The 22,535-nt window shown below is 50.4% G+C and overlaps 2 protein-coding genes across 2 annotated transcripts; one reads left to right on the forward strand and one right to left on the reverse strand.

Annotated features, from left to right (window-relative positions):
- The first annotated feature begins 3,681 nt into the window (after nt 1–3,681).
- LOC135808657 (uncharacterized) lies at nt 3,682–7,914 on the forward strand. The gene has a single exon (XM_065321882.1). It carries the CDS (start codon nt 3,682–3,684, stop codon nt 7,912–7,914), a length of 4,233 nt encoding a protein of 1,410 aa, XP_065177954.1.
- Nucleotides 7,915–17,837: 9,923 nt separating this feature from the next.
- Nucleotides 17,838–21,542, reverse strand: LOC135808670 (uncharacterized). The gene has a single exon (XM_065321892.1). It carries the CDS (start codon nt 21,540–21,542, stop codon nt 17,838–17,840), a length of 3,705 nt encoding a protein of 1,234 aa, XP_065177964.1.
- Nucleotides 21,543–22,535: the final 993 nt, after the last annotated feature.

A 22,535-nucleotide genomic window follows, 5' to 3' on the forward strand; every position in this document is an offset into this window, starting at 1 on the left:
GAGAAGAAAGGGGATTTCAAAAACAGAGAGGAACTAGCTCGGGGCAGTGATAAGGCATTGCGTGTTGGTCTAGTGGTAACAAACCAGTTGTACTTGGCAATATGTTTCGGGACTTGGGCTAGGAAGATTTTTTGCACAAGGATACAAAGATGCTGCTGATGTCGGGCAAGAAGAGGGTGCGTGGAAGCAAGTTTATAAAGACAAAGGGAGGCAAATGTTTGGTCTTTTCGAAACAGAATTTTCAGAAGCAAGCGTTGATGTACCTCCAGTCTGTGGAGTAAAGTCTGAGACAACCCGCACCAAGCTATATCGCAATAGTCAAATATAGGCAAAATGTACGACTTAAAGAACAATTTTCTGCAGTTATCATTCAAGTGTTGGCAGTGGGGTTGTAGCATACCTAAGGACGCACTCGCACGCTTGCACACAGACTGGACTTGTGGAGACCAGGAGAGTTGGCGGTCGAGAATAACGCCCAGGTGCTTGACCTGAGAATCAACTTTATTTTTACCATGGCCTAATGATTGTTACTCTACAGCTTGCTCCAGCGGCAGCCCTTTCTTTTTTTTCTTTGAAATATAACTATTACTTTTCCACCTGCCGTGCACAGGCTGATCGTATCCCATGGCCAGCTCCAGATGAGAACCTGTCGTTGTACATGTGGATAGATCGACGACCACAACTTCACAAGGCTGGTGGTCACACACTGAGTCTGTGCAAAGACAAACAGCAAACAGTTGAAACACCCCAGGGATGCTGCATCACGTGACTACAATGTAGTATTGTATTGTATTTATTTAAAAGGATTCTCCAAAAGCAAATGGATGCTTATCACGGAAGTCTCCCACATAAATATCGCAAGAAAAATGGGGAAATGGGGGAGAGGAGAGTGGAAGATGAAGCATGGGAAGAAGGGAAACAAGTACCTAAATATCGAGGTATAAAAGCAGGAAAGAAATCGACGAGGGAAGAAGTCACCTCTGCAGATAATAGCGGGACATTTAGATGAAAAAACCAGCAAGGATTAATTTCAAGGAAAAAAAATTTCTCAAACGGAAAAGTTCGGAATTCCAGTCAGAGAATATCTATGCTGAGAGTAATGAGCCTTTAGAGCAATGCGAAAATTGACAGAGGACTGAACGCAGCGGATGTGTTCTGGAAGTTTGTTCCATTCCACAGATAAACTGAAGAGAGGGGATTTAAGGAAATGGGCGCCAGAACGAGGTAAAACTATAGAGGACGGGTGACGACAACTAAGGGATACATTGAATTTGAAACGAATTAGCAAAGACGGAAACTGGTAAAAGACATGATGAAAATACAGCAAGGACAGAAAGAAATAGTGGAGTCCGGGTGCCAGTAAACAACTACTGCTACTTATTAGACTTACCGGTAGTGCATTTTCTTTTGTTTGCACAAAGGTGGCTGTCACATATGAATAGCTCAGTCTAACACTTTCAGATTAGTCAGACCACGAACACGAGCGCGAGCACGCGTGACAAAAGAGAGAAGTGTCTATCAAGTACATGTATCAGAATACGCACGAGCACAACCAGCATTTAAAATAATAGCGATGAGGTGCAACACTAACAGGATAATCATATAATTATTATCACGATCAACAGGACAAACATTGACATTAAGGCGGCACTGGTCTAAGAAGGTGTAACCCGATCCGCGGCGCAGGTAAGATGCCCTCACGTAACAAACCACTTCAGCAGGAAGAAAGATATTGAGGCTCTCAGATGGGACATAAGTCGCATAACAATCGAATACTTTGTTGCAGATCTGAATGGTTGTCCACAATAATTCCGACTAAGTTTCTCAGGGCACGAGAGCATTCCTGCCCATACATGCCATCGGTGGCAAAAACCAAAGGTGTGAAAGCTCCCCGCTCAACGTTAACGACTCTCTCAAGATAAGCACACTTTTTCTGCTTTTCATTCCTCGACAACTGGGCAAGAGCCTCTGCTCTCCACAACAAGGACGCCGAGGGATGAGTGACCCTCACATAAAAAAAATGCGTTTTGCTGCCGAGACCAGAAGCCCCTTGCACGGATGTCCAAACGAGCATATTGATGGCAATTGGCAGTGGCACCATGCAGGCAAAGTTTCACCGTCCAACGATAGCAAAGTGGGCTCCACCCGCACGTCTGGAATGACAGCACCCATACGGCCATTAGGGTTCAGCGGATAATGCCGGCATTATAATCGGCATTATACGACTATCCGAGCATCAGAGCATTGTGGAGCATTAGAAAGGAATAACACCAGCATTATCATGATTATGTGAGGCTTGAGCGGCATAACGAGTTTCATAGTGGATCGGGAAATCCCAGGTTTTTGGCAACAATCGGCTACAATCATGATCATGAGATGCTGTCTGATGATTGGTTTTTGTCATGAAACTCTGAGTAACAACGAAACAGCACTATTTTACTCCTTTTGTGTACCTCTTGCGTACTACGCTCCGCCCATTCCGGGCATTTGAGCACTATGCATTGTATTGGCGCATGACTTTGTGATTGTGTAGACACGTAACACCTTTAGCACTAAATGTGGGCTTTGCGCAGCAAAGCCTAATAAGTTAGCCCATGCACACTGTTGTGTAATCGTAGGTGACATTTACGTTTTGTTGTTCTTTCATATTATTAGTATTTATTATCAGAGTCTAATCAATTTGTTCGTCGTTGTCAACGTGTACACGAGGTACTGCTTGCCTTGAGTCAACAACAAGGAATTCACGAGTTACGATTGTGCTTACTACGACGTTGCATGTTGTTTGTACATTTACAATCACGTACATGCAGCTTGGCAAGTTGTGTCACGATGCAATGCACACCAATTTATTTCACTACACGTATTTCTCGTAACACATCAATTCTTACTTCGTAGGTGTTTAGGTCCGGTCTTGCGTGACAGAGGTAGTTACTCTTAGTTAGCTTTCTCCATGATTGATTCTAAGAAACACGGACATTGATTCTAGCTTCGAACTGTTTCTTCTTTGTCTGCCTGTGCATTTTGTTCTCAAACAAATCCTTCGTTCAATGTGTTTATATTTTCGCGCTCTGCAGATTTGTTTGCCTCGCGCTCAGCTTTGTTTCCTTTTCTTTGTCAACTGCATTATTATGACGTATGACTTGTGTACGCACTTATCACGTGACCGTTTGACTGCATGCGCTATGCACGCTCTAGGCTAGTGCATTTGAGCGATCGTAGCGATCCGCTTTCCTTGCCGTTTCGTCTTCTCCGCTTCTTTACTCATTCGAGTCAGTGTCGCTGCACTAGTTTGTTTTGCAGTTTATCCACGTCGCAGTCGTTCATGGTCGCCATCTTTACATTTGATTTTGATGCGCAGCTGCATGCTGATGCAGCTGCCTTTTTCATTCTTTCGATGATCTTCTTTCCCATTTTTTTACTGAATCTACTGTATGTATTCTCTCACCCAAGTTTGCAACGGTTGTCGGTTGTAGCATGCCAAGGGTTGGATGCAGGGGTGGTTAATTAAGCTAGTAGTAGTAGTAACAATTCAGTAACAAGTGGTACCGAAACCCGATCGAACAGAGCCTCAGGACCGGTCGAGTGCTCGTGTAGAACTGCAGGAGGCAGTCGAGTGAATTTGAGTATTTGTAGTGTTTGTGGTGTTGGTTTGAGCTACACCAGTGCAGTGGCAGTGTAACCATGGCATCCATCAAAATGGATGGTTACTTGAGAGCGTTCAAAGGAAAAGGCGAAGACTTCCAGTTGTTTTGGAGGAAGTTTTTGGTTCTGTGCCGATTACAGAAACTGTCGACGGAAACCGACCGCATGGCATCGTTGCCATTGTTTTTGGATGGTGATGCCTTCCACCTGTTTGAGCAGTTGTCTGATACTGACAAGGCCAGTGAATCAGCAGTAAAGAAGGCCCTGGAGTCTGCTTACACCATGACCCCGGCGGATGCGTTCCGCCAATTTAAAGCGCGGACGCTCCGGGACGATGAGCCCGTGGATACCTACGTCACCGACCTGAAGCGCTTATTGGCGCTGTCCGGCCACACATGTGCCGACGACAAGGATATGGTGTTGCTCGAGCAATTGTTGGATGGCCTGTCCTTGGACTATGGACGGCAGGTGCGCATGGCGAGTACGGAGTCGGACCTGACTGTCACTAAGTGCGTCGCCAAAGTCCGTGCTCTGCGATCTACGGACGACTCCTGCCGCAAGCGTGCCAGTGTATCGGGAGCTGTTGCCGCTGCTGCTCCGGAACTTCGCCAGTCCAGTGTGTTGTGCTTCAACTGCAATGAGGTGGGGCACGTCCAGCGCAACTGTCCACATCGCCGGTACCAGAAGGGCGGACGGCAGCAGAGGGGCAATGAGAAGCCACGCCCTCCGCCCAAGGAGCAGAGACCGCTTATGTGCTTCTTTTGCGATCAAGAGGGCCACATGAAGAGGGACTGTCGGTTGCGCCGCAAGTTCCTCGCCTCTTTGGCACAGTCCTCGGCAGCAGCTGCAGAGCCAGTGCAGTCTGACAGGTGCCTGTGCATGGCGAATTTGGCACGGCCGGGATTGCCAAAGGTCTTTGTTGATGTGTCCTGTGACACTGCATCGGGAGTCCGTGTGCGGTCCGTCATAGACACTGGTTCTACCCGGACGTTGGTGACGTCAGCACTTGTCGACCAGCTCGGGACTCCTGTGACGGCCCACACGGGCCAACCAGTGGTGGCGCTGGATGGTCAACCCTTGCGTATCCTGGGCAGTGCGCTGTTGAAGTTTGTCCGGGAAGATGATTGTGTCAGTATCCCCGCTGTCGCCATGGAGGTTCTCGTCGTTCCAAGTCTGTCTGTGGTCGGCACTGATGTTCTGCTCGGGTCCGACACTATTGCGCAGTGTGGGGGTCTGCACCTGCGCTACGATGACGATGGCAGCTTGTGCTGCGTGACGCTCGGCCAGCATGCCGACGTGACAGCTAGTGTGGCCGACGTTCCACTGCGGCATGTCAGCTGTCAGACCGACGGGGACGACATCATCCTGACGTCCGACGATGGGTCAGTACGTTGGGACGCCACGCAGCGTTGCTGGACCCTCAACTGGCAATGGCGAGATGGCAAGCCACCGCATGCACCAGTCGGCCACGGGATCGGCGAGTATTCCCGCTCCAAACTGACAGACGAGGAAGAGCGCAAGTTTGGTGCAGAGATCCAGGGCTGGATCGATGCTGGGTGGATGGTGCCTCACGACGAGGCTGTTCATGGTGCTCCGGAATGCGTCTTGCCGTTGTTGGCAGTCAGCCAGCCGCACAAGGCCAGCACACCTGTCCGTCCGTGTCTGGACTACCGGCTACTGAACGAACGACTGATCTCAAGTCCTGGTCTAGACGCCCCAGCATGTGCCGAGACGCTGCGGTCGTGGCGCGTCAAGGGCCCTGATGGTTATGTCCTGGTTGATCTGAAGAAGGCATACCTTCAAGTTCGTGTTCACCCTGATCTGCTGCGCTACCAGGTCGTGGTATGGCGAGGTCGCTCTTACGTCATGACGCGGATGGGATTCGGGCTGAACATTGCGCCGAAATTTATGGACATCATTGTGCGCTGGGTGACTCAAGAGTTTGATGACGTCGACAACTATATTGACGACGTTCGTGTACCTGTTGCCCTGACAGAGACGGTGACTGCGCGCCTGGCTAGCTATGGGCTGGAGACCAAGCCGGCGGAACCAATGCCTACCTCTCGTGTTCTCGGCTTGCAGTTGTCAACGCCGCCAGATGGCCGTACTGAGTGGCGCCGCCGTGACGGAGTCAAGACAGCGTTTGATGAGCCACTCACCAAGCGCAAGGTGTTTCAGTGGTGTGGGCGTCTCACCAGCCATTACCCCGTCGTTGGTTGGCTGCGGCCCGCGTGCAGTATGGCGAAGCGTTTGGCATGCCTAGAGAGCTGCGGCTGGGACGACACGGTGTCACCTGAGTTGCTGCAGATATGTGTTGACCTGCAGCAAAGGCTCCACAATCATGATCCGGTGCATGGTGTATGGCATGCAGATCTGACCAGTTCTGCTACTGTGTGGTGCGATGCTTCGGACCTTGCCCTCAGTGCGTCGTTGGAGATCGGGGGTGACGTGGTTGAAGATGGCACGTGGATGCGCCAAGTCAGCGATCGTCGCCACATCAACGTGGCTGAGTTGGACGCGGCCATCAAGGGCGTCAAGCTTGCAGTGTCATGGAATGTGCGGGATTTGCTGGTCAAAACCGACTCCAAGACAGTCGCTGCCTGGTTGGACCAAGTGTTCACCAATGCCCAGCGAGTGCGGACTAAGGGGTTGAATGATGTTCTCATTCAACGGCGTCTCCAGGTCCTTGCTGATCTACTCGATGTAACTGGTTTACGTGCACGAATCGAGTGGGTGCCCAGTGCAGAGAACCGCGCCGACGTTCTCACCCGTGTTCCGGACCTGTGGAATCAGCGTGCCAAGTCGTTGTTGCAGCGTGCTGAGCAGCCGCCTGATGTTCCTGAGCCGCCGCCTGCTGCTGATCCGGATGAGTGTGTCGCCGCTGCGCCAAGTGTCCACCTGCCGTGTGCACTTCGTTTGACCGACATTACCGCAGCTCAGGCCGATGACGCTACGCTACAGTCCGTCATCCGTGGCCTTCAACATGATCAGCCACTACCCAGTGAGTACCGTAATGTTCGTACGCAGTTGTTGCTTGATGATGGTGTATTGTATCGGTCTGTCAAATCGCCTGTTGATGGCATTGTGATAGTTCCTGTTGTGCCTGCTGCGTTAGTCTCTGCTGTGGTTTCTAATGCTCATGAAGTGTCTGGTCATGGCTCTTGGGAGAAGATGTACTATATGTTGCGTCAGTGCTGCTTCTTTCCTGGTCTTGCGTCTGTGTGTCAGAGTTTTGTGTCTCAGTGTTTGCAATGCAGTGCTGCTAACCCTCGTCGTGGTCCGTCTGTTGCTGCTTCGCGTCATGCTATTTCTGGTCGCCCATGGGGTGAGGTGGTGTTAGATGTTCTAGAGCTTGGCTCGAGTAATGGTTCCCCCTTTCATTGTGTCTTGGTGTGTGTTGACACTTTCACCAAGTGGGTTGAATTTGCTCCGCTACAGCGCCATGATGCTGCTTCTGTTGCTGCTGCTTTTGTGCGGATGTGTCAGGTCTGGGGTGCACCAGATTGTGTTCGTACGGATAATGGTACGGAATTTTGCAATGCCGTTGTGTCTTCCCTGTTTTCGGTTATGGGTGTTACTGTTCGTACTGGTGCTGTGCGTCACCCGCAATCACAAGGGTCTGCGGAGCGCATGAATCGCACTGTGCTCGGGCTGATGCGTAAGGTTTTAGATTCGTCCACTGGTGATTGGCTGTTGGACCTTGATATGCTCTTGTACTGCTACCGTAATCGCCCCCATAGTGCAACTGGTCTGTCGCCCATGCAAGCTATGGTTGGTTGGCAGCCACCTCATCTGTTAATTGCATCCGAGCCATTGCTGTACTCGGCGAGTCATTGGGTGGATGCCCTGTCTGCTCGTTCAGCACGCATTCGAGATTTGGTGGATGATGCTTTGTCCCGAACAGACTTTATCGAGCCCGTCCAACCGTGCCCTTACCAGGTTGGTGATTGTGTCCTGTTGTTGCGTCCTGACCGTCACCAGAAACGTCAGTCTGCTTTCGAGGACGGTTGGGTTGTACAGTCTGTTGTTTCACCCTCCACTGTTAGTATTTCGAAGCCTGGTCGTCGAGACAAGACTGTCAATGTCGCCCTGTTGAAGTCTGTTCCCGTTCGTGAGCCTGCTGTTCTTAATGTTCCAGCTCCTGTTGTTGCTGAGTTGCCCGAGGAGGAAGAATCGCTAGTCAGTCTAGATTGGCCTATTCCTGTCGTTCAGCATGGTTATGGGTTGCGCGATCGTGCTTCGATTCGCCCCCCTGTTCGCCTCTCCTTGTAAATTCACCTGGGGGAGAGGTGTTGTGTAATCGTAGGTGACATTTACGTTTTGTTGTTCTTTCATATTATTAGTATTTATTATCAGAGTCTAATCAATTTGTTCGTCGTTGTCAACGTGTACACGAGGTACTGCTTGCCTTGAGTCAACAACAAGGAATTCACGAGTTACGATTGTGCTTACTACGACGTTGCATGTTGTTTGTACATTTACAATCACGTACATGCAGCTTGGCAAGTTGTGTCACGATGCAATGCACACCAATTTATTTCACTACACGTATTTCTCGTAACACATCAATTCTTACTTCGTAGGTGTTTAGGTCCGGTCTTGCGTGACAGAGGTAGTTACTCTTAGTTAGCTTTCTCCATGATTGATTCTAAGAAACACGGACATTGATTCTAGCTTCGAACTGTTTCTTCTTTGTCTGCCTGTGCATTTTGTTCTCAAACAAATCCTTCGTTCAATGTGTTTATATTTTCGCGCTCTGCAGATTTGTTTGCCTCGCGCTCAGCTTTGTTTCCTTTTCTTTGTCAACTGCATTATTATGACGTATGACTTGTGTACGCACTTATCACGTGACCGTTTGACTGCATGCGCTATGCACGCTCTAGGCTAGTGCATTTGAGCGATCGTAGCGATCCGCTTTCCTTGCCGTTTCGTCTTCTCCGCTTCTTTACTCATTCGAGTCAGTGTCGCTGCACTAGTTTGTTTTGCAGTTTATCCACGTCGCAGTCGTTCATGGTCGCCATCTTTACATTTGATTTTGATGCGCAGCTGCATGCTGATGCAGCTGCCTTTTTCATTCTTTCGATGATCTTCTTTCCCATTTTTTTACTGAATCTACTGTATGTATTCTCTCACCCAAGTTTGCAACGGTTGTCGGTTGTAGCATGCCAAGGGTTGGATGCAGGGGTGGTTAATTAAGCTAGTAGTAGTAGTAACAATTCAGTAACAACACGCATGCTGGTGGTGGAGTGCTGCGAGTGCGTGTCATGTGACCACCTCGTGATTAAGCCGTGTGCGCCGTGTATGGCCTGGCAAGATTTTATGGACAGTCGTGGATCCGGCGTCTAATTATTTGGAGACGTGTTTTGCTGAGCTGTCTTTGTGCGAAGGAGCATTCTTTGCAGTTGCAGTTTCTGTGTCAAGTCAAAGTTTTTTCCCTCCCTCCCACCCCTTTTGAAGGGGCATTTTGTTTCTCCGGTTGGGGGGGGGGGGCAAACGGGCCTCCTATTATGTCTGTATGTTGTGACGCCTGATGCCAGGCAGTCGTGTGAGCCCTCGGTGGGCGATTGGCTGGCCTCGGTGGCCGTTTGTGTGCCCTCGGCGGGCAAGATGATATCGGCCCACGGTGGGCAGTTTGCTTGCCTCGGTGGCAATTTGCGCACCCTCGATGGGTTGTCTGCTGGTTTAGCCCTCGACGGGCGGTTTGCTGGCCGCGGCGGCCATTTGAGCGCCCTCGGTGGGCAGTATACTAGTTTACCCTCGGCGGGCGGTTTCCTGGCCTCGGCGGCCATGTGTGCGCCCCTCGGTGGGCAGTATGCTAGTTTAGCCCTCGGCGGGCGGTTTGCTGGCCTCGGCAGCCATTTGCGCGCCCTCGGTGGGCAGTAGGCTAGTTTAGCCATTTGGGCGCCCTCGGTGGGCAGTATGCTAGTTTAGCCCGCGGCGGGCCGCGGTGGCCATTTGGGCGCCCTTGGCGGGCGGATGCTAGTTTCAGGCATGCATCTTTACTCAATCAATAATATCAAAGAGCATATTCTTGAATATTATTTTGTCCAAAAGAAATCATGGCAACCCCGAACCCAATGTGTCTATTGACTGTATGTTTGTGCACGCCATAGTGAGCGGTACGTTGTGCGGGTGTCTGCGTGTCAGAGCATGGGTACACCAGTGGCGTGTGCGTGCATGTGTGCGCTTGTGCAATCGTGTCTGGCTGCTTGAGTGCAAGAGTGCCCAAGCTGGGCGTGCGGGTGCACTTGGAGGTGCTTGCATGTTGACGGGTGCAGGGGTTAACGCTACATAACTATTGCTACAATGTACATGACTGTACATAAAAATAGCGATGTGGTCAGGTAAATATACAAGCCATTTGTGAAGCATGCCCAACCGAGGCCGCGCCGAGGCAGTTCAAGCGACACAAATCCGGAGAAATTATTTACGAGGTTTCTTTTACTTTTAGAATAATGGAGAGCTATGGAGGCCTCTCGAGGAGACATACGCGAAGTGAATATCAAACAGACGAAGAAGAGTTTTCTCGTTGTGCCAGAGGCTCTGGCGATAGCATCTCTAGCGATACTGAAGTAGACACTGATGCATTGCTAAATTTGAACCAGGATGAAGGAGGGGCTATAAACAGAAAGAGCTCGTTCCGAAAGAACTGCCTTTGCCAAGTCCAGCTCAGGAGGCTCGAAAAGAACTAGAATTTCTCATGGTTTCAGTACCAAGTCGATTGCTCAGCAGCGCCTGTCTTACTTTCCTGATGAAGCACGTACAGTTACATGTAGTTGTGGACGGTTGTAATGCCAGGCCTACAGTCAAATGCTATCAGAAAGGAAGAGTATTGTGGCAAGCCATACGTCTACACACCATCTCAAGGAGAATATGTGAGCACAAGCAAAGGATGTAGAGTGGCAAAATAACTTCTGACCACGTGTTTTCAGGATTTCCGCAAATGGGAGGGCTCTCCATCTGAGATAGGATCTCAGGAGCTGGCCTTGCGTCTGGTGTTTCAGATGAAGGCACTATTCACAGAGTGGACGCAGTGACAGCTTGTCTGCAGGCAGGAATACTATTTGCCAAGATTAACTTCATCCCAACAATGAATGACTACCTGCAATAATGGTTTCATCTCTCACTACATGGATAATTAGGGGAAAGATTTGATACACCGACTATTCTGCCACAACCCTGCATCAAAGTTGGAATGGAGAGCAGTCAATGGAGAAGCGATCATGTCTCATCGTGCTAAGAAGTGGTGGAGCTCGTAAGAGATAAGGGGGCAGCTTCAGAGGCAGATCGACGATATGCATAATTTCCTGAAAGTTTGACAATGTGCAGACTTTCTTCCATTTTTGTCCCAAACCAAGAGCATTATATCCCTTGTTGAAGCATTATAATCAGCATTATAAGGCAGTTTTTGGAGCACGATGTTTAGCATTATACGAACATTTTCGGAGCATTATCCACTGGACCCTAACGGCCATAGCATCCACAATCAGGTCCCGGACAGCATTGTGACGGAGGGTAGATAGTAGATAGAATAACCACTTGTGGGGCACGTCGCCGCATGATCGATGCTGAACAGAGCACCACACACGCACTTTCAGGATTTCAGGAGGTAGATCACGTACTTCAGTAAGGGCCAGCCATAGCGGATCGCCTAAGAACTCAACCTTGTTCAATACAAAACCATTGCTTGCTGAAGCCTCGTGAAGGCTCAGCTGTCAGCCAGCTTGATACGCCAGGCTCGATGGCAACATCCAGGCCAGGAGCATCCGCGAACTGGGCTTTCCGGGTTCGTAGACTCTACGGTGCCCAGGCCCCAGACGAGCCACTCTCGACATCGTTTGAATGTCCATACGTGACCTCGTCATTCATAGCGCCCAACATGAGGACAGCGGTTCAGTATAGCACTGACATGCGAGGCGGACCTCTGCATGACAGCATCTTCGGTAATAACTGGTATTGCCAAACCACCCAGTTTCACTGCCACTGGCAAGCCGAGCAACTGTCGTTCGTGTTGAGACAATGACGGACGAGCAGCCAACGCCGGAATCAGTCGTATCGTTGGTCAATGGCAGAATCAAGATGACTGTATTGCTCCGCCGACTCCGGATATGACACTTTGTTTTTACTCCACGGATGAATGCCTGATATGTGGCATGAGGCTGCGTCACAGCCACTGTGCACATGTGGCGAGACGATCCACATCAGCAACCCAAGCAGATACATGGCGATCCAGGCTGTTGTGGATGAAGACCGACTCGCCAATACTAGTAGCCAATAAGGCAATAGCCAATAGTGCAATAGTGCAATAGTGCAATAGTGCAATAGCCAATAGTGCAATAGTGCAATAGTGCAATAGTGCATACTAGAACGCATAAAAGTAAAAGTAAAGTTCGCACATTCGCGTTACCACGGGGGGGGGGGGGGGGGGTGGGGGGGGGGGGGTGTTGAGAAACACGACCAGTGTACGGGCATGTACATTGTTGATGGGTACTGTAATTGACTGCTCTGCTTGCCAATAGCTCGTGCGCACGCTGATTTCAGATCAACAAGCAGCCTTAGGCCAGCCTCTGTGGGATCAATTTCAACTAACTTACCATCATTATAATGCTTTGTTCGCGTCCTTACAACCAGTTCAACCTGCATGGCCGGACGGGGTGAAAAGGAGTGCGAGCTGTGATGTGAAGCAACTGTTTGCGGAACACACAAGAACTATTACCTACTTGAAGAAAGTGACACGGTCCAAAAACGTTACTTCACAAGCCCCTCATATAGCTCATCACTCACCCCTAGCAGTGTTGCAGTATCATCCCATCGCGGGCCGCAGTCGAACATACCCAGGGACTGGAGTTACCTGAATCAGTGATTGTATTCCCCAGGTTGGAAGCTCTTGAAAGAGTCTTTTTGAAGCACTTCCAAATTGCTTCACTTCACTTTCAAAGGCACAGACCAGAGCACATAAGGTGCAAACTGCGGCAATCCTAGGGCGAGTCAGCATGTATTGTTGGACGAGTAGCTCGACTCTGATCGAGTGCTGCGCAGAAGTGATTAGAAGACAAAAAATATTTTTATCTCAGTGTTAGGGGAACTATCTTTGTACTGGTGCTGTTGGCGATCCTAGCCCTATAGCCTACGACTATAAGAATGAAGAAATACTGCTTGATCTTTCCGAAACTCCCCACAACATCCGACAAGACGTGTAGAGAAATATTCTGCGTTCCAACCGCGGTGGTGGCTTGACAAGATGTCATCTGAGTTGCCGGAGATTCAGACTACATTGCCATCACGTCCCACTTCCCCGAACCATGCCTCCGTGCCATCACGTCCCACTTCCCCGGACCATGCCTCCGTGCCAATACGCGTCGAGGTTCACCAAGACCAAACCGCTACCGACGATGCCAATGGCGGAGATGCTTCCGTGACATTGTTGGATGTTCCCTCGACTTCGTTGCGCTCCGATGCCCTTGGCTCAATTGCTTCGGATGCACGAGTGTCCATAACGAGCGAGAATGCCCCGTTAGCTAAAGCGCTTTACACGTGGGGCAGCAAGGACAGAGCTCGATCAAGGTCTCTCGGAGCTGGTACGGGTGAAATTTCAGCCCTAGACTCAGTGCGGCTTGGAGAACTGGTTGGAGAAAATGGAGAAAGCAGTCCCAACGTGGAAGTTATCATTCCCGGCGAAGATGGTAAGTCACAAATTCACAATGATGTAGGTTTTGTGTCAAACAAGTTTGAGTTTGACGGTTGTACTTAGTTCTTGCTTTGCACTTGCAGTGCCTGTGATCATGATCTGCAAAGTGACTTTGCTGCTTCAGTTACATAACTGGCATCATGATCACAACTACTTACTTTCATAACGAGAGAGCTTGGAAGCTCAGGGCCCTGCGCTATGCTTTGTTGCCTAGCTCCTCGTGCATGTTGTTAGAACTGATGGAAATGCTTTTTCCTTTGATTAGCTACATCATTGTATTGCAAAAACGTTTCAATGAGATACTGAAGTAACGTCTTCTGCATAGCTATGGGACCGGCGCTGACTCTGCCGATCACGGGCGTTCTGGAGTCAACGAGATGTCTGTTCTGACGTTTCCTGGGACCGGCGCTGACTCTGCCGATCACGGGCGTTTATCTTCTTCTTCTTATTATACTGAGGGCAACTAACATCCATTCTGATTGCATTTACTCGTCTCCCTACTTCGTATTTCTTTCCAGAAAATCTCCCCATACAGCAGGGAGTCGTTTACATAATATGACTCCCTGCTATACATCTACATGACTGTATAAACGTTATAATTATTATGCTATCCGCCTACATGCGATTCCCGGGCTGGTCGACAGGCGGCCCAGCCAGCCTGCTAGTGGGATCTCGGCCTCGCACACAAATCCACACAAAATGTTACTGCACTGAATGCATTCCCCCGATACACTTCGCATATATACTCATTCTCTTGATGGTACCGTACTCTTGATGGTACGGGACAGGTACGGGATAGCGCCAGGCATGTCGATAGCACAAACAAACAAATACTTTGAAGTATATTGTGGCCAGCTGTCTTTGCTGGTACGGTACAGTACGGGACAGATACGGGATAGCGCCAGGCGTGACACAAACAAACAAACAAACAAACAAACACCAAATTAAAGCTGTGTGGACCCTGGCTATTCCCTTCATGGTACCGTACTCTTGATGGTACGGGACAGGTACGGGATAGCGCCAGACATGTCGATGGCACAAACAAACAAAAATATTGTGGCCAGCTGTCTTTGCTGGTACGGTACAGTACGGGACAGATACGGGATAGCGCCAGGCGTGACACAAACAAACAAACACACAAACAAACACCAAATTAAAGCTGTGTGGACCCTGGCTAGCGCCAGACGTTACTGAAGTAACGTCTTCTGCATAGCTACGGGAATAATAATAATACAAGTACAGTTACTGTTGAATGCTGAATGTGTGCGAAGGTGTTCCCTTTCCAAAGCACCACCACTACAACTGTCAGCGGGTTCTGTCGTGAGAGCTAGAGAGAAACATGACATGCAGCACTGGGAGATTGAAGTGGGCAGAAGTCAAGAGGTCAGACTTTTGTAACCTCCAGGAGTCAGGACCCCATACTGTACACCATGTACCAGAGTTCACATAAGATCACATAGAGTCTTGGACAGTGAAATATGCCCCCCCCCCCCCCCCCCCCGTGAAAAACATTACGATGCATTCCATTGCCCAGCCATCGATATTGTTGGTAGTGCTGAGCTTGTGTAGCAGGGCCTGGCCCTACTTTACTCACATTGGCACTTGAAACTGCCTGAATCACTGCGGTGTCCCTCTACCCCCTGCCCTCCCCCCCCCCCCCCCCAACACTGCAGTGCCACTACAAAATTAATGTTCTTTTATCCCTCCTGACTGACACATTCTAGCACGACATGTACGCAATGTCATCTCCCCCCCCCCCCCATAATATTATTTTTAGGCTATGATTCCGTTCGGACTTTGCGAAGTGAAAAAATTACTAAAGAATACCTACATGTACATAGTTCAAGTCGGATGGTGAGCCAATTAAATTATGGTGACATAGGAGAACTCGCTGACTCTATAAGATCTGGTTACGTTGGTGGACAGTTAGTCATAACTCGTAACATTTTGTCCTTCTCCTATTTCATCAGAATACGTACATACTTGTACATAGAATACACTACAGACTATCTGTAAGACTATCTGTAAGACTAAGCGGCGGTGTTTACAAAACTAGGTATTGTTGGACACGTGTTCTCATTAATTTTGGGCTCGGCTTCTTCATGCCAGTATGCATTATTATTATTATTTTTATTATATATATTTGAGGATTTCCCAAAGACGTAGTCTAAATTGAAGGGACTTCCATTATAATGGGAGGCTGTAGGGTTGAGATAGCAGACAGTGGATGGCTAATAATTCGTAATGAACAGCCTAGCAAGAGAAATACAATTATGCTGAATGTTCCAGAATGGTCCTTTAATCAATGATACCTATAGCCTCGGGGTATGCCTTGAAATACGAAATGTACCGAAACAGAAACACAAAAATTAATAAGAATAAGCGCAACGCACAAAGAAGGAGGACAGAGGCATGTCAGTGCGGAGTGGCATTGTGTTTGGTGTCAGAGAAGTGCGTGCAAATGTGACTGTGAAACAGGGACTGCGAGGCTGTGGCTCTCAGGTCTGCGGGCAAGGCATTCCAGACAGTAGCGGTGCGGAAGAGAAATGACCTCCCGGCGTGTTTCCCAACCCGTGGCAGAGTGAATGCGAGTTGGCGGCGGCGACTACGCGTGGGGCAGTATCCCGCTGCTTCAAAAAGTTCTGGTTGGGTGGTGACCAAATGGAAGAATTCCATAAGGCAGGCGATCTTCCTGCGCCAGGATAGACTTGGCCACCCCAGCTGTTTAAACAATGATGACTTGGGCTCGTCTGATGGGCAAGGGCATCTCTCAAGCCGCATGACTGTGCGAGCTACTCTGGCTTGCAGCCGTTCAAGGGTGAGCCGCTGTGCAGCAGAGAGGGAGGACTCCCATACTGGGGCGGCGTATTCTGCTGTGGGGCGGACATACGTAAGGTACAGCTTCCTGACGATGTCTCCTGTTAAACGGTCAGCCATATGGCACAGAAGAACGCAGCGCTGTCTAAACTTGCTTATTGTCTGTTCAATATGCTCCTGGAAGCTAAGTGTTTCACTCAACAACACTCCCAGGTGACGGTGACTGGTTGACGGCTGGATACCGCGGATGGTCTCTGCAGCTCCTTCCTCAGCGAATGAGATAACAACGGTTTTCGATGGGTTGAAGGTTCCGCCTACTCGGTCGGCCCAGGCAAATGTGTCCTGCAGGGCAGTCTCCATTGGGCTGGTACCTTTGGGGGGGGGGGGCATCAGGTACACATTGACTGCTTGTCGAACCCTCACACTCTACCGTGCACATTGACTGCTTGTCGCACCCTCACACTCTACCGTGCACATTGACTGCTTGTCGCACCCTCACACTCTACCGTGCACATTGTACACTCACATGTACGTGTATATCATGGCACACTGCTTCCAGATTTAGTAGCGATTGGTGTGTTCTTGTATGTGTGTGTGTGCGTGCGTGCGCGTGTGTGTGTGTGTGTATGTGTATGTGTGTATGTGTGTGTGTTATTGTGTTATTATGTTGGTTCTTGTACGTGTTCCTGTACGTGTACGTGTCCAAAAGCCGAACGGCTTTCAGTACTGCGGCAGATTCGCAATTCCGTTCAAGGCCTGATCAACAGGTTGCTGTTTGGTGACTCTGCTGATGTGTCGAGAGACACGATCAAGAATATCTTAGCAGAGGAACTGGAAGGGCGCGCACACATACACACTTCTGACTTTGATGGTCCGGATGATCGCTATCTCCGAAGACAGGTTTGTGTGTTGTGTGTGGTTTGTCTACGTGTAGCTGCTCCATTGCCACCTATTCTACAGGTCCGTAGCAGCCTCATCCCGGTTGGTCCGGCAATACCCAACCTCAATAATGGAGTTACGGGGGGGGGGGGGGTTATTATTAGCACCCCCCCCCCCCCCCTGTAGTGGAATGATGGCAAAGCCCCTGTGACCCAACCCAAGCGGCCACACAACCAAGACGTTTTATTTAGCTTACATTTGTCTACAAGGAAAAAAGAGAACTCAAAAAAAGCCATGATCTCGGAACTACTCGTAGTAGTAGTAGTACTGCTTGACCTAAACCGGAACTAAATCGTACCCGCACGGTACGCAGCGCAGACTGCACGTACAGCAGAACATAACCATGATAACGCGACGCAGCTTGGAAAGCCAGCTAGCTAGCTATGTATGAAACAACGGACCGCAAGCATGACAGCGGGAAATGCAAAGGGCCAGTCGGCAACAGTACACAATGACGATTTATGCTATTGGGTATCATTCATGGCTAGACCTAACACTGTATGCACGTGACATGTCGCCAAGTTATTGTTCTAACCAGAGGAGTAATTGTCACCTTCAGCAGCATGGATCTAAGAGTAAGACTAAGACTGTATTCATCATCACACCTCCACCAGGTGACAAGTCTCTTTACGAGCAAGGACCGGAATACACTCGAAACGCTGTGAAAGGAAAAACCTATAGCATTTAGGATACAACCTAGAATAATAGAACCACAGAACAAATGAACTACTGCACACCATCAGCTCCACACTCACGGAGCATACCTCCTTGGGGCTCTCAATGTATCTCGATTCCGGAGGCTTCGTCCAACTGGCTGATCATCTTCAGCAATCGGCAGGTCAAAGGCAATGGGCAGTTCGCCATTGCTGCTAGAACTGGCCTCCACCTGGTCGACTTCCGTTGACTCTGACTCAGCCTCGCCTGGATCCATCTTCAACAGATCAACATTCACGATCTTCGTGCCACCGCGACCGTGCGCAACGACGACCGTTGAGGATGCCACCACTGCCTCGACCACCCAACCACGCTCGTAGGGAGGCTGGCGCTTCTGCCGTCGGTCCTGGCGTCGCAACAGTACTGGATCTCCGGGCTGATAGGGACAAGCGACACGAGATCTCGATTCATCGATGGAGTCAGCTTGCGATAACTGGCCGTCTAAATAATCCCACACCCGGGCCGTCTGCATCTTCAGCTTGTCCACCCAAGCGCTCTCAGATAGCTCGCTGCCGGACTTCTCCACCACCAGGCGCTTCGGCTTCCAGCCATACATCGCCTCGGCCGGGCTGATTCGAGTGACACTATGCGGGCGTACACGGTACTTGAATAGCAGCAGATCAAGAGCCGCTTTCCAATCATCCTCTTCCTCCAACACCTTCCGAATCAAAGTGAGGAGCGTACGATTGAACCTCTCTACCGTGCCTTGACTCTGCGGGTGACGAACTGCACCATGCTGCACTCGAACTCCAAACGCCGCAAACAAAGCCGACATGATAGCGTTGACAAACTCGGTGCCGTTGTCGCAGCGCACAATCTCTGGTGGGCCCCACCGGGCACAGATGGACAGAAAGGCATCAGCAACACTTCGTGCATCGTGCCGGGGCAACGGAACGACTTCAGTCCATTTGGTAAATGCGTCCACACACACCAGGACGCAGTGGAACCTGCCATCACGACTGCCGCCGAGCTCCATGGTGTCGATGAACACGGTGTTCCACGGACCAGATGGCATGGCAGACCTCGTAGCTGGAACACTCTCGCCACGCTGCGGACTGGCAACAGCACAGGCCTGACACTTGCCAACAAAGTCCTGGCACTTTGCTGCCATTGAGGGAAAGAAGCACCGGCATTGCAGAAACCGCCAGGTTCCCTCCCAACCGGCGTGTCCAGTCTGAAGATGGGCTGCGCGCAACACTCTCTCCTCCAGAGACTCTGGGACTACTGGAACGACTTCTTCTTCACCAGTCGGCACCTTGAAGCTCCTCATCAGGACACCGTCGGCAACACAGAGTTGATTCTGGATCTTCTTGTAGCCAGCAGCGACAACTTCCTGTTCAGCTGTCTTCGCTGCAATCACCGCTGTGATGGCCGCATCACTTTCCTGTTCGCTGGCTATCTCTTGGAGCGACACAGGGCCAAGAGCAGATGGATCGATGCAGGCACCAGACACGCCGACGTCAAACTCGCCGACGCCTGACTGACCTTTCCAGTACTGGACGAGCTTCTCAGGAACTCTAGTCAGCTCGTCTGCCTTGTTGCTGGCAGATGGAACCCACTCCAGATCAACGCTGAGGTCAGCCGCTTTGATCAAGTCATCGATGATTTGGAGTCGCCGGTGAACCACCACCTTGTTCAGCCCACTGACTTTGATTCGCTTCAAGTGGCCGAAAAGCGAGCTCAGCCAGCCATGAACGGTCTTGGAGTCGGTCAAGACCTTCACCTTGCGCACATTCCACTCAACCGCCAAACTCAGGCCCTTGATGACCGCCTCGAGCTCTGATAGGTTGATGTGGCGAGTGTCGTTCTTCAGTCTCAGCCAGCATTGGTCCTCTACCACTCGGCCGTCGACTTCCAGGGCCACGCCATAGGCGATACTCGAGGCATCACACCAGATCTTCCAGGAGTGTTCCTCGCCGCTTGGAACGCTCCAAGCACCATGAACTGGGTCTTCCTTCAGCACCCGAGCCATGACGTCACGACACAACACCTGCAACTCTTCTGGAACCGGCTCATCCCATGCATCAGTCAGACAGGCCAAACGACGGAGCCAGCTTGACATCGGCCGCAGCCAGCGACACACAGGATAATGCGCCGTCAGGGCGCCACACCAGCGAAAGATGCTACGCTTCGTCAGCACAGCAGGAATATCAATGGATGTCGGGTCACGACGATCCCATCGCAGCTGGTCTCCCTCAGCATCAATCTTCAGGCCAAGCACGCACGCCTCCTCAAGCTTCACAGGCGGCTTCGTTGGTAGACCATACCGTTGCAAAGAGGCAGCCAGCTCCTTGGTCTGATGGCGTGGTGTCAGGATGTCATCCACATAGTTGTCAGTTGCCGGAAAGTCCTTCGTAACCCACCGGACAATAGCATCCATGACTTTTGGTGCGATTGAAAGGCCGAACCCCATGCGCTGCATGACAAACTTCTGACCTTTCCAAGCCACCACCTGAAACCGCTGCAAGGCAGGCTGTACACGCACGTTCAGGAAGGCCTTCCGAATATCCAGGATATCCATAGCATCGCCGCACTGGCGCCATTTCCGAAGCTTCTCTTCACATGCTGGTGCATCCAGGCCCGGATGAGACACAATGAGACTGTTCAGCGCGCGATAATCCAGACAGGGGCGGACCGGAGTGGACACTTTGTGCTCTTGACACACTGCCAGCAGAGGCAAAACACCGCCAATCTCGCCGTGCGAGCCTTCGTCATAAGGAACTAGCCATCCTTGATCAATCCAGTTTTGGACCTCGGTGACGAACTTCACCTCCTGATCATCCGATAATCCTTGGCGGGAATACTCGCCGATGCCTGTACCGATAGGTGAACTTGGAGCAGCTCCGTCGCACCATTTCCAAGTGACTTCCCAGAAGCCTTTCTCGGGGTCGAACATCACTTCACAGTCACTCATCTCCAACGTGACCTTGTCTCCATCCTGTCGGACCTGAACGTGGCGTGGCAAGTGCTCTTCATTGCTGATCTTACTCTCGACTGCAGCCACGACTGGCCTCGTTCCGAACACAGCACCAGTTAGCTGGCCGTCACTCTCTGAATACTCCAGAGCAACACCACCGGCCGATGAGATCACGTCAAGACCAATCAGCATGTCAGAGCGAACCACGTCCAGAGAATCAACTACCAGAAACTTGGCCTTGATTTTCGGCAGGTACACATTGTTGTCATCACGGGAGACAGTCAGCTCCACAGTGCCAGTGATATCGAGTGAGTTGCCGTTAATAGCCGTGATCATGTCCTCACCCGACGGCTTGCAGACAGGCACAGACAGTGTACGCACCGCAGCAGAAGACACTAGGGAGCGACTCGAGCAAGAGTCAATGGCTGCCTTCAGCCTGGTCTGCTCTCCATTGACCGACACGAAGACTTTCGGCAGGCCACCACGACGCCTGGCAACGAGGGCAAGACATGCATCATCTTCGCACTCTGCAGCAGCGACATCTGGTGATACTGCAAATGCATTGGCACCTGCACCAGGAGTCCTGCCACTCACTTGTCCTTCGGATTTGGCCTCAGGACAGTGCCTCTTGATGTGACCAAATCGCTTACATCTGAAACACTGCACCTTCTTCTTCTTGGGGCAGTCCCTCCTCAGGTGGCCAGTTTCTCCGCACAGGTAGCATACTCTGCTGTCTCCTGGCTCAGGTCCTACGGCAGACGCGCTGACACCAGGCTCATCCGCCACTGCAAGGAGAGCACGTGCTTGCTTCGTCAGCTGTGTCATCGTGGGATCCCCACTAGCCGCCGCACTGAGGCGCAGCTGATTTGCAAATCGACGAGGCAGACCTGACAAGAACCTCAATAATGGAGTTACGGGGGGGGGGGGGGGGGTTATTATTAGCACCCCCCCCCCCCACACACACACCGGTGCACCACCACCACCAGTTTCACCATCGTTATGCTGCACACTTTGCAGAGCACGCATGTTCTATATTGAGCCATGGCAATCGCGATGCTAGCTGCATTTTCAAAGAACCCCGACATACATGTACTTAGTCATTCCTTCTTTTTTGCATTTATTCAGCATTTCCTAGCTCATCAAACGACTGCCAACGGCAAATGAATGTGAAGTGAAGGGTGATAGCTAAACACGCCAACCATCGGAAACATTACAAAAAACTTCCCAGTAAATTCTATGAGTACCCGTAGGTACATGTTTTGGCGAGAAAGCGAGCTCTCCCTTCCGAATGATATCAGAAATCTGCAAGGATGATCACATTGCCTACAGTAACTGATACACTTGATGGCTCCTGACCAAATATTAAATTGAGAAAATAGTAAAATTTGCAGCGAAGAGACCACCTGCTTTGAGGATGGTGTCTGTAGGGGTTTTCATTTCAGTACTTTGCTTACAAACAAGCTAAAAGCGCTGCGTCCCATTTGACCTCGTAATGAAGCGAATTGTGCCGTGCAGTGCTTACGAGTCCGCTTGAAAGCTATTCTCATCCCCCTTTAAATCCAACTATTTTCTCAAGGAAAAAGGACGTTCTACTTGAAAGTCAAAGCCTTTCGACCTCGAATAGTTGCATCATGTTCTGTAAGGATTAAACTTGCAATTATCCACCACTGACAACCACGACTGAATTGAAAAACCACCAGCACTCTTCTTCTTCGACCACCTTCTTCTCGAACTGATCGAATGCACTCGAGTCGTCACTGATGATTCAAAACATCAAGTCCTATCCTGCGCAGGCTAGACGCCTCTAGCTCTTGACCT

This window comes from Sycon ciliatum, chromosome 1, assembly GCF_964019385.1.
Source record: "Sycon ciliatum chromosome 1, ocSycCili1.1, whole genome shotgun sequence".
In the NCBI taxonomy this organism is placed as follows: Eukaryota; Metazoa; Porifera; class Calcarea; order Leucosolenida; family Sycettidae; genus Sycon; species Sycon ciliatum.